A 13,360-nucleotide genomic window follows, 5' to 3' on the forward strand; every position below is an offset into this window, starting at 1 on the left:
TTTTACATGTGATAGAACTACTATGTACTAAGTTTCATAAGTTCTTCTTTTAGGAAACAAAACTGTTGAATTTTTTTTTTAAATTTATTACAAAAGTACATTACTTGCAATATAGTTTATTCTCTAATAAATCAAAAAACGGCTATTTTCATTGCCACAAAAAATTGCGCAAGATAAACATACTTTAACGAATTTTTTAACGTAAAAACCATGCTATTAATGTTTTGCTTTTGTCAGCTAAAAGTATGTATATACATACATTAACTTAGTATTTTCAAAATGGCGAATATTAGGGTTTTTAGTGGGATTTTTTACAACTTTGACTTCGAATTAGAGCACTTTCCATTGATTTTGAGACCCATGTTTTTATACGATTCTTAATCAGCATAAAATTCTCTATCAGAATCAATCATAAAATTAGGGGGGGGGGGGGAGAAAGTCGAGTAGCGCCGAAAGATGTATCCCCTGAAGCTTCTAATTACTAATTGAAAGGCTTTTATTCAATTGCGTTATATAATTTTCAATAAATAAGTCGCTAACTTCGAAAGTTCTTTTAAAAAGGATACAAAAAGAATTAAGATAATTCATAAAAAATTTCGCTATTTTTTCAATTTTACCAGCTTTATTACACACACGCACACACACATCACACAAACATACACACACACACAACACACACACGTACACACACACACACACACACACACACACACACACACACACACACACACACACACACACACACACACACACACATTTTTCATGTATTATATATTTTTATGTATATTACTCATGTGTGTGTGTGTGTGTGTACGTGTGTGTGTGTGTACGTGTGTGTGTTGTGTGTGTGTGTATGTTTGTGTGATGTGTGTGTGCGTGTGTGTGTATCTGTATGTATAGACACACACACAAACACACACACACATACACACACACATATTTTAATATGTGTGAGTGTTATAACAAAACTGCTGATCATTTTTAATAATTTATGAAACTTATATACTATTCAGTGATATAAAAAAAATTCTTTTAGAAAACAATAAAGAAGTGTGTTTTGCAGCTGAATTTTAAAAGCTCTATATCAACTATATATAGCTGGGTTTATCACATTTTATCTAAGGTAGGTAAATATTTTTTTAAAAATAAATGTAATGTAATAACTTCTGGTACTACAAAATCAATATACTTTGTTAAACTATATTTAGTCAATTTATATATATATATATATATATATATATATATATATATATGTATATATATAAAATTTCCAATTAATAAAAGAAAGTTATAGAGGTTTTTCTCATGAAAACAGTAATTGTGAATGAAATTTGTAAAATACTTGTTCTTTCTCAGGTGCTGTTTCAATTCTTTAATTTGTTTGTAGTTTATTTTAAAATCATTCCACTAAAAATGAGATAATAATGACTAGATATGGCAACAAAGTTTGAATTGAAAAGGCATGTCCCTCCCTTATATGGTTGGAGAGTTAATCTTGACCATGAGTTTTCTGAAAAACCAAAAGTGTTTATATTTCCACGACTGTCACAAGCTAGAAAGCTTGCAGGAATGGCATTCAGGTTTTATACTGTTTTAAAAATGATAAATTTATACTGTTTTAAATTTATACTGTTTTAAAAATGATAAATTTAACAAACTAATTTTGTTCTCTTTGGCTTTAAGTTAAATAGATACAGAAAAATAAAATTTTTTTGTTGATGTGTAGTATTTTCTGTTTTTTTCTAAAATTAATCATTGTTTTTTAGGTATATGAGATTTACTCGAAAACTTAGGAAGAAAGGAAAACTGCCTTTTGTTGATCCTTTTGCTGTTTCCCCTTGTAAACAAATATATGGTAACCATTCTATCAATTTTTTTTCCAACTATATGGTTTAGTTTTAATAAATTAAGATATTAGGTACTAGTTTAATCTGTGTTATTTAGGTGTCCCTTTGGGAGGTATTGGAGCTGGCTCAATAGGAAGGGGATGGAAAGGTGATTTTAATAGATGGCAGTTAAAGCCTGGAATATATACTTATGATGTTGTTGATGCTAACCAGGTAACCTCTATTAAAAAGCATTACTAAATGTACTTCAATTTCCTTTTTTAAAATCACATAAATTCATTTTTAGACTTTATTATAAATCATTAAATAGGTATTTCTAAAAACAGTTTAAGTTATTGATTGCATATATTCTTTTCTTAGTTTACAGTTTGTATAAGAAAAGATGGAAAAACAATTTATCAGGTACTTAAACTTTTATATCATATTTGATTATGCAGATATAAATCATACTACTCAAAGTTTGTAAAGTAATGGACATTTGTGGGAAGGTTAACTTATCCTTATTGTCCTTATATGTAAAAGATTCAATAAAGAATTTAATTTTTTAAGGAAAATTTATTGCTCAGCTGATTATTTGTGGTGTATTCAAAATCTCTTATGCATTTAATTTAAATATTTTACATGTCCTAAAACTTTGTTTTCATATTTTCTCTACTAAACAAAAAATTGAAATTGTGTGTATGTGTGTGCATGTGTGTGTGTGTATGTGTAAATGTATATCACCATAAAGCACCGTCTCAATTTTTCGTTTAATGGACAAAATATGAAAACAAAGTTTTAGGACATGTAAAATATTTACACTAAATGTATAAGAGATTTTTTAAGTTTTTTAAATATCAATGAATATGAATATAATAATTGATATGCTTCTATCTTTAAGTTTATATGGAACTGAAAAGTTCCATATAAACTTAAAGGTAGAAGCACATCATGGATTAGTGGTGACCATTAGAAATTTTCTTTTACTATCAAAAAGTTTTTAAACTAATGTACTTTTGATTTTAATTTAATTTTTTTACTTTTTTTGCAGCAGGTGTTAGCACCTTATAGTCCTGCTGCAAAGAAAAAGTATGATCAAAGCTTGCAAGCTTGGACATGGTCGTTTGATGGGGGAAAAGGGTATTATCATGCTTTATACCCACGTGCTTGGACTGTGTATCATATTACAGAGCATAACATTAAATTAACTTGTCGACAGGTGTCTCCCATTTTTCCAGATAATTACAAGGTAATAGAATAATACTTCTAATAACTCTGTACTCTAATATTACTATAGAACAGCTGTTACTACTACTGTAATACTCAAAAAATTCTGTGGTATATTCTTATATACACCTACAAATGTTTTCAATTTTCAACTACAATTTTAAATTACACTCAATCCAAATATATAGTGTTCCAATCTGAAAATATTTGTTTAATTCATTAGAAATGAAAAAAGATGATTACAATTACACTTTTTGGTTAACATTAAGTTATACTCAACAGCATGCAGAAGTAAATATTACCTCGTGTATATTTTACTAAAAAAAATTTCAAAAAGTAAAAAATATTTTCAGCAGCTTTGACTGTTTTGATATGTTAAATGTGTTGTCTACCTTTAAAAATAGCCTGGTTTTTAAAATAATACCCTACCAATATACCTATTCTATATAAATTCTTATATTTTGAAAATGACTGAAAAAAATTGTTACTGTTAAAGTTTGTAGTGTGCAGCATACTTCACACCTGTACTTTGGTATTATTAAATTTATGTTTTTTTTAATTGTTAGTTCATTGTCATAGGACACTAGTTTGCCGGTTGGTGTTTTTATTTGGACAATAGAAAATATTGGCATGCATGATCTTGAGATCTCTATTATGCTAACTTTTCAAAATGGGGATGGGACAAGTGAAGACTATGCTGGAGGTCATAATAATGAAGAGTTTCTTTGTAAAGGTGTTTATAGTGAGATACGTTTGCAAAAGAATGAAAACTTTGCCAAGAACAAGAATCAGAAAAAACTGTTGAATGGTTTTGTAAGATCATATGATGAAAAAGAACCAGCTAGTAATCAATTTTCAAATTCTCTTGATGAAAGCTTTGTAATTATCTCTGATAGTGATGATGATGCTAATAACTTTGAAGAAAATGAAAAGATTATTGCTGTTGACATTAGTCATATTCAAGATAGCAAAAGTTATAGTAATTTGGATATCGATGTGGATCATTTAGATGCATGTAAAACAGAGCGAGAGAGTTCTAAAGATATTACTAAAATAGAAATGGTTCATGAAAATTTTTTAAATGGAAATGTCTCATCAACAGATATAAATTCATGCTCTGATAAAAACTTTTCAACCCATGAAATGTGTGAAATTCATAATGTACGTGGTGTTTTAATGCATCACCATGGATTACAGAAAAGTTTTGCTCTTGCAATTGCTGCGTTACAAGTTTTACATGTAAGTCAAATGATCGAAACGTTTTAATTAAATTTTTCAGTATGAAAAATTTGTTTTTGATAATGCCTTTTGTTTTTATGAATTAGAATTCAGTAGATGTTGTGCATGTGAGCACTAAGGTTGCTTTTGATCCAAAGTCACCTGCAGCAGAGTTGTGGGAAGATCTTTATGAAGATGGAGCTTTGACTAATAAGAGAGGTGCAGGGATTTTGACCATATTTAGTTTATTTTACCATTATCTTTATACTGTAATAGTTTTTAGCTTAAATATGATTTAGCTATATATACTTAATGTTTGCTAAAAAATAACTTGGGTAGAGGTTAACTATGATTAGTTTGTAGCTAATGGTTCTTTTTTTTTTATTAATTGAAGGTGAAAATAATTATTCTTATCCGGGACAATTGCTAGCAGCTGCTGTAGTTGCAAAATCTATTGTTCGTGCTGGATCAAAACAAGATTTGCAATTTGTTTTGTCATGGGATCAGCCATTCATTACATTTGGTTCTGATAGCGGACTAGGTTATTGCAGGTTGTTTCTTGTATTTAAAATAAACTATTATTTGCAAAAAATTAGCATAGAAAATCTTTAACTTAGCAACAGGTGTGGGTTTAGCAAAGCAACAATTTCATGCAGTAATTTTATTATACAGGTCTGTAGCAATAGTTTTTAAACTAAGAAAAAATCCAAAACATATTACTGTGGCTTCTAATAAATAGCCTTTACTTGTTCTTAGCCACAGTAATATATATTACACAACAACAAGAAAAACAATTACAGCAGACATGTTTTAAAAAGTTTATGATCCAGGACTTATCCAGGTCTGAAAAATGCAATTGGATCATGAAGGTTACAAAATTAATACTAAAACTCACTGTATGTAAAAAAAAAGATCAATAAATCAATAAATTGCTTTGACTATGATGTTTTGTGTTTTTCAATAAACAAACAAATGAATAAATAATGCAAGAAAATGAACTAAGTATATCTATGTATAAATTTTTATATGTAAGAAACAAAATCATTACCCACCAAAGAAAGATCTAGTTAATCTGTTATGCTCTTACAGATAAAGAGTAAATCTTTATTGCAGCATTATTGCTCTAAGATTTGATTTTAGGAGGTTTAACAAAAAATGAATATTTAGATGTTTGTAGCTGGAAGTAAAAAAGTTTAAAAACAATTACTAAACAACAATCAAAGCAAAAATTTTATTTAAAAAATAACTTTTTTAATAAAATTATGTTTGTTTTGTCTGCTTTGGAATCATTTGTGTGAAATTGAATGATGTTTTAAACTCATAATTTAATTTATTAGTCTCTAAAAAAATATTTATTCAATTGAAATATAAATTTACATCCTTTTTGAGTGAAGCCACCCTCAATGTAACTTACAGTAAAATATAATATTTCACTGTAAAGCTTGGTTGTGATGCAATACTTCTCCTACCTCAAAACTTTAAAATTAGATGTTGGTAGTTAGGTGTTGCGATATCAAATTACAATACCTAACTACCAACTCCTAACAACCAACACTTGAAAGTTAGGCCTTGGTAGTTAGATGTTAAAAGTTTGATACACCATTTTATATCTATGTGAGTAATAATAGTTACTCTTATAGCTTCATCCTGGCTATTTACTACTAGCATATTTTTTTGTGCAAATTATTTCTTGAAATATCTATGTTTATTAGCTCAGCTGTTAAGAGACCAATTAAAATTAAAAATAAACTCATTTGAGTCTTAATTTATCTACATTTATCTACAATGTTTAATAAAGTATTGTTCTTTTGCAGAATACTTGATAATGCTGAGAGTCCTTCAAATTAAACTTAATACTTGAATCCCTGGATTATCTGGAACTCTGCTCTAGATATCCATTGTATTTATGTTGATAATATCATTAGAGTAACAAATCAGTACCATCAGTATAATACCTCAGTACCATCAGAATAACAGTATACCTATAAAATTCACCCAACAAATACAAATAGAGAATTAATCTTTTGACTGAAATATTAGCTACACTTTTTATCAGAGCTAAATTCTATATCATGTCTTATTGTCTTGCCTACAAATAAACTAAATATTCTGAAAAAGAAATCTACCCTGTTCTGCTTTCTTTCTGCAATCAAATGATCTTAAAATATCCACTGTTGTTTTTTAACCCTCTCTTAATGATACAAAGAAAAATGTTTTTGAATATGGATGTTGTATTTAAAAACCTATTTGCTATGAATTATAAATAGCTGCTTTGCTACAAAAAAAAAATCATTTTTTTTGTTGCTATAAATTTTCTTTAAAAAATGATGACTTAATTTTTAGTACCAGTTGAAGAATATCAACAATTTAAATCTATTTAGTAAATATAAGTCAAGTATATAACAAACAATTACTATCTCAAACAGTAAAAAAACAGTTAATCAGTTGTTTTTTTTTGAAAGAAAAAACTGATTAACTGTTGTTTGTTTCAAAAATTTTTTTAACAGAATACTTTATTTCTTATGTCATCTAAAAATGAGCATGGTCTTGAAAAAAAAAATTTTCCAATTACTAGTAAAAAATAGCTTTTGTTTCAAATCTTTTTTCAACCTTCTTACACTGTAGACGTTATACACGTTTCTTTGGTTCAAATGGAAATGCTTCACCTTCTTTGTGTTGCTATGCTTTACAGAACATACATAGTTGGGAAGACAAAATTGAGCAGTGGCAAAATCCCATACTTAATGATAAGTAAGATTGTTTATTGTTGCAATAGTACTTTGTGACCTCTAAGAAAGCAGCTAAACTGATTGCTGATAGTGTTGCAAGATTGACTGGGCTGAAATTTAAAGTTTGCATCTAATTCAAATATTGAGTTTTTACTCATATTTCTTATTACTGTTTTCTCTAATTGTCTAATAACTTTTAATTAGTGTTGGTTTTTACAAAGATAAAGTTTGTTATAACTACTTTATTATAACGATAGTTTGTTTTAACTGCTTCATTATAATAATAGTTTATGACTTTATGAAATGTTATTGTATGAACTAAAATTATCTTTTATAGTGAACTTCCTGCTTGGTTCAAGTCAGCATTATTTAATGAGCTATATTTCATTAGTGATGGAGGAACAGTATGGCTTGATATAAAACGAAAGAAAGATTCTCATGGAAACTTCATTTCTGACTTAGTGAAAACATATGGCAGGTTTGCATACTTAGAAGGTATTGTTATCCAGCTTTCTATTGAGCTAAATTTATAATAGGAGTTTTTTTTTTATATCATTTGAAAAAACAATTGTACAATTTCTCTTCAATAATGTAAAATGTTCTAATTGCCTCTTTAGGTCATGAGTATAGAATGTACAATACATATGATGTTCATTTTTATGCTTCGTGGGCACTTGCACTATTGTGGCCTAACCTTCAAATCAGCATGCAGTACGATATATGTAAGAAAATATCACTGAAGGTTTTATTATGTAGCTTTATGTTATGTACCTTTATGTTATTGATTGATATTTTCAATTGGTTTCTATTTTATTTTATTAAAAGTGAAATATTTCTCCTAAATAGTAAGTAAAAAACACAAGTTAAAAGAATATCTAAACATTGAAATTTCCTACTAACTTTTATTTACATTTTTATACATCTTTGTTATAATATATTATCATTTGTTATCATATTATTACATGCAGTTGTTATCTTCAGTTGTTACATCCAGTTGTATTAGACATGTGAATTGTTATTCACCATTATCATGACTAATAACTATTTATAATAATTTACAGAATCCCATGATTATATGTTTTGAAAAAATGGTGATTTTACAAAAAATTTTTGTTAATTTGTAAAGTGACAAGATTTATATTTTGAAATAAAATTGTATATAAAATCCCAACCCAGTTGGAAAATGTTTTTTTATTTTTTATTTTTTTGTAACAGGTAACAGTGTACTTAATGTAGATGATGAAAAGAGATTGATGATGATGGAAGGAGGAGTTGCAGCTAGAAAAGTGGTTGGTTGTGTTCCTCATGACTTGGGTGACCCAGGTAAAGTTAGACCCAACATTCTATCTTGTTGCCCAGACTATGCAAAGTTTTTAAGGCATTAATTGCATATGATATATTTAAAGATTCATATGATATAATATAATTAAAGAGGTTTGAGGCTTTCTACCCTTAGGATGCCAGACAAAAGGTAATAATTGGTAATTAAAAAAGCAGGCTTTTTTAATTACCAATTATAATATTAAACTTGTTTTGAAAAGAGTTCTACAAAGAGTTCTATAAAGAGTTCTACTGCTTATTCTGCTGCTTTGGTTTTGGGCAAAAAACCTAACCTGCCCTGTAATGATTTTTTGTTTACTAAAATATTTACTTTATATTGAATATAAAATGTAAATTTATGGTTATAAAAAATGTAAATTTATAGCAAGCTAGGTTATTTAGCAACTTACTCATAAGTAGAAATATCTGTGTGAAAAGAACATTTTCTTGTTTGTTACATCCAGCTTTCACTAGTGAAGTCTAAAACACAACAAATTAAATAATACTATATTTTGAGCATATAACTTTGTATAAATCTAAAATGTCAATACACAAGTTATGATCAGATAACATTTCATGTAGACTTAATTACTGTGTCTTTAAGATGATAGTTTATAGCTAGCAGATAAAGACCTAGGGCCAAGCTATACTGTATATATTTTGAAATCGAACAAATGTTACAATAGGTTTAATGGACTGTGCTTACAATTAGGATCCATGGAATAATATTAATCAAGAGATATATAATATGCGACAAAATTATTCATACCCCAAGCATATTACTAAACTTTGTTTTCATACTCTTATGTGTTTATTTTTTATTCCTATGAAAAAATAAATGTGTAAAGATGATAATAAAGAATAATTCTGTGTTGATAATTATAATGTTAAGTTATTAGGTTTTGTTTGTTTAGTATATAACATAAAAAGTGCAATTTTAAGTACGACATAAGTATTCATACCTAGTGAATTATTTAGTGTTGTATGTTTTTTTTTTGATTGTTTTTGCTGGTAAGTTATGTAATATTGTTTGTCTACACTACAGACATAAAATTTTAAATATTTAAATAACTTCTTCTGTTTCATTTCAAAAGTTTTCCAAAATGCCTAAGACCTATGAAATTAGTGTTGATGTACGGCAAATGATTGTTGATGATCATGAAAGAGCCTTTGGGTATAGAAAAACTGCTGAAAAACATGGTAATGTACTTGTTAGGGGCTGTTTTAGTTATAATGGAGTTGTTAACTTAGTTCAAATTGAAGAAAAATCAACAGGAGCTAGATATGTAAATATTTTGTGAAACAATCTTATGCCCTTTGTCAATAAATTAGGATTAATGGATCATTTTGCCTTCCAACAAGACAATGATCTGAAACATACCAGTAAGATTGCAAAAGAATATTTCGAAGAAAATGAAATAGAATTGTTGGATTGGCCTGCGCAAGGTCTAGATATCAATGCAATTCAAAATTTTGTATTATCTGGATGACAAAGTTAATAGGGATGAGCACAGTATCAACAAATAAAACTTCTTTTAGGCTTTTGAGGCAGCTTGGCATAATATTCCTCCAAGCTATTTTAAAAACTTACTTGATAGTATTCCTCGTTGCTTGTAAGCAGTTATCGATGCCCAAGGACTTCATACTAAAAATTAATTAACAAATAAAAGAAAAAACTTGAATATACTTAAAAAAACTTTGATGTGAATACTTTTGATGCTTCCTAAAATCTCAATTTTTAAATAATTTTCTTTTTTTTTTAAACAAGATTTAATTTTGAAAATATTATAGTTAATATTGTTAATAATTTTTATAATAAAGATTTTTTAAATTTCAATTAAAATTATTTAAATCAATTTGATTTTTGTTTTATTGCTTCAACATATTTTATGATAGGATATGAATATTTTTGTCGCATACTGTATGCTTCAATTTATTCATTATCAATTGCTGTAAACATAACTAAAAAGGTTAATCATCCTCTTTAAGCTGTTTTATTAATTTGAATGGAAAAAAAACATCTGCAGGAAAGCTTTTTCCTATACGCTTTCTGAGCCTTTCTGTGCACTTAACATTAAGCGCTCTGAAGCTGTAAAACTTTCACCTAAAATATCATTGAAATATCAGCTTCACCTAAAATATCATTAAACTAATCTCTTAAAAAATTTTGTACTTGAGATTTTATAAAATAAAATTTGGTCACCAATATTTTAATACTTGATTAAATTTATTAAAATGGATAATTTAATCAAAGGCAATAATAGGTAAAAGCAACTTTGGTATTAAATGTTTTTAAAATATTTCACAAATACGAAGCCATAAACAAAAACATTAAAAAAGTTTTATCAGAAAACAAAATTAAGTTTTAATCTTTAGTACTAAATCAGTTGGCATATTTAGATGATGAACCTTTTGTTCGTGTAAATGCATATTGCATCCATGATACATCGCAATGGAAAGATTTAAACTTACATTTTGTACTACAGGTGCACTTCATTTTTTTTCTGTCAATTTTTTATTTTAATTCAATGTTGTTGTTTTAAGAAAAAGTGACTTATCATTACATATTTTAAATTTTTGTTGTGAAAATATCTATACAATTGTCTAATAAAATGTTATGAGATAGAAAATAGAACATTTTTACTAGTTTTAATTGTTTTGATATCCTCTTCAAGTAATAATCCTTTTAAGTAATATTTTTCAGGTGTACCGAGACTTTTATATAACAAAAAACAAGCAGTTTTTAATGGACATGTGGCCAGCTATGAAGGTTGTTATTTGAGCATAAAAGTATTTCTATTCGTTAAATAAATCGTCCAAATATTTTCATAATTAATTTGGATGCTTTTACTATTGCTCCAACTTCTTTAAAGGCTGCAATGGCTCATTCTCTAACCCAAGACGTAGATGGAGATGGTTTAATAGAAAATTCTGGATTTGCAGATAATACATTTGACACTTGGGTTGTTACTGGTCCCAGGTTAATTAGTTTTTTAATTAGTTTTTTAAAAATCTTTTTAAAATTAAACTGGAAAATTATTCTATTGGTTGAAAACACGAGCAGGATACAGATTGTCTGGTATCACTTGTCCTGTTATTTTTTTCTTCTGTTACTGCTTTACAGTGCATATACTGGTGGATTGTGGCTGAGTGCATTGCGATGCATCATTGAAGTTGCTCATCTCCTGGGACTCTCACAGAACATTTCTAAATATAAAAGTATCCTTGAACGAGGCAAAAGGTCATTTGAAAGAAAATTATGGAACGGTATGGTTTAAGTTTTTAAAAAGATTATCTTTTTACAAGATGCAGCCAGTAAATGTCATAAAGATAAAATGAACATCAGTTATTTCTTGTATTTGTTTGATCCAATTTATTGTTTATCGTTTACTTAATTATCATTGTTTAAACTTAACACCCATGTGAGGGATTGCTATGGTTACATGCATGTAAATCTTTTCATAACTACCTTTAAATTGTAGAGGTCATGAGTGTCTAGTGCGCGTTTGAATGAAGATGATTAGCAATCTGTTACTTATATCAACATTCAAAGAGTTTTGAATGTCTTTTTTTGTCTTGTTTGTGAAGAAAATAACTTTTTATAAAATTCATAGCATAAAAGTTTCTTAAAACCAATTTAGAACAATTTTTCAGGTACATACTTCAATTATGATGGGAGCGAAAATGATTACCATAACAGTATCATGGCAGGACAATGCGCTGGGCAATGGTACTTACATGCTTGTGATCTGGGACAAGCTGAAGACGATCCGGTGAGTGGTCCATCTAATAAGGAATGATTTTTTTCTAAAGTATATTTAGCATATCTCTTAAACGTGTTTATGTTTAATTTTTCCTTTTTTTTTTTTTTTTTTTTTTTTGTAAAGTAAAAATGTTGAATATCATGCAAATTTTTTATAGGTGTTTCGTCCTGAGCAAGTTTGCAGTACGTTAAAAGTCATCTTCCAAAACAACGTGATGCGTTTTGAAGATGGTTTTATGGGTGCTGTTAATGGAATGCGCGCTGACGGAACAGTATGAGTTTAATTCCATCTACTTTTTAAAATTATGAAATATGTTTACTAACAATTTTCAGAGGTATAGTCGTTCAGCTTAGACACGGAATTAGTTTTTCTTATAAGTAATAACAAATGAGTTGCGAATTACAACAGTAAAGACTTTCAGGATGTTGCCATCCGATATGCCATTTTTGAAATCCTGACAAGTTGTATAAAGTAATTGTTCTCTGAAGAGCTATAGGTTTAATATTTTATTTTAGGTCGATAAAATCAGTCTTCAAGCAGAAGAAGTTTGGACGGGAGTAACATATGCCTTAGCTGCAACAATGATTCAACATGTATGTCCCTTTCTAAGTTTTTCTATTGCTTAGGGTTTATTTTATTATCAGATATATTTTTTACTACCTCTTGTTATTTTAGGGAATGGTTCGAGAGGGTTTCCGTACTGCTGAAGGAATATATAGAACAGTATACGAAAAGTGGGGCCTGGGTTTCCAGACCCCTGAGGCTATTACTGCTAATAAGACATTTCGAAGTCGTGGCTACATGAGACCATTAAGTATCTGGAGTATCTATCATGCATATAGTAAGCATGTAAATTTGCGAAAGGAAGTTATTGACGGATTATAAACATAATTTCTAAAGCTTTCTAAAGCTTGAACCTTTTTACAATTCTCCTTTGTTTTAATAGAAATTTCTAACAACTCATAATTTCAAAAATAAGTCTCATAATTACTTTTTCTTTTTTTTTTTCTTTTTTTTTTTTTTTTTAGCGTCTATTTTAGTTTTTATTAAATTCGTACAATTATTTAGGTCATTAAATTTTAATTTGCAATGTGTATTATTTTAAATATTATTTAGTTTTTTTATTAAGTGACAGTATGCGCCCTTAAAATCCACACTAGCTTTTGAAAATGGTAAGTCGTAAAAATAAGCAAAAAAGAAAAAAGCTTTCGGGAAAATAAGTTATTTTTTGTCATTTTTCAATGAATTTTAAATATATTTAAATATACTTAGTGTG

General features: G+C 28.0%; 1 protein-coding gene across 10 annotated transcripts; it reads left to right on the plus strand.

The window, feature by feature from the left end:
- Positions 1-995: 995 nt before the first annotated feature.
- Positions 996-13,074, plus strand: LOC145187519 (non-lysosomal glucosylceramidase-like). Of its 10 annotated transcripts, none has more exons than XM_090076880.1 (21): positions 996-1,123; positions 1,357-1,580; positions 1,767-1,855; positions 1,945-2,060; positions 2,208-2,249; positions 2,878-3,075; positions 3,633-4,292; positions 4,379-4,490; positions 4,666-4,822; positions 6,897-7,022; positions 7,338-7,495; positions 7,618-7,722; positions 8,216-8,323; positions 10,721-10,806; positions 11,025-11,090; positions 11,194-11,300; positions 11,445-11,587; positions 11,975-12,093; positions 12,242-12,355; positions 12,600-12,677; positions 12,760-13,074. In XM_090076880.1, the coding sequence occupies exons 2-21, from the start codon at positions 1,435-1,437 to the stop codon at positions 12,967-12,969; spliced, it is 2,940 nt and encodes a 979-aa protein (XP_089933006.1). In that variant the 5' UTR covers positions 996-1,123; positions 1,357-1,434; the 3' UTR covers positions 12,970-13,074. The 10 variants fall into 10 exon arrangements, 5 of the variants coding, with proteins under 5 accessions (XP_089933006.1, XP_089933004.1, XP_089933005.1 ...); XM_090076878.1 differs by having other exon boundaries at positions 1,005-1,123; positions 1,388-1,580; XM_090076879.1 differs by having other exon boundaries at positions 1,007-1,123; positions 1,433-1,580.
- Positions 13,075-13,360: the final 286 nt, after the last annotated feature.

The sequence above is a fragment of the Hydra viridissima genome, unplaced genomic scaffold (assembly GCF_058129835.1).
Source record: "Hydra viridissima isolate aposymbiotic clone 2 unplaced genomic scaffold, HvirCarnegie_v1 scaffold_1, whole genome shotgun sequence".
Classification (NCBI taxonomy): domain Eukaryota; kingdom Metazoa; phylum Cnidaria; class Hydrozoa; order Anthoathecata; family Hydridae; genus Hydra; species Hydra viridissima.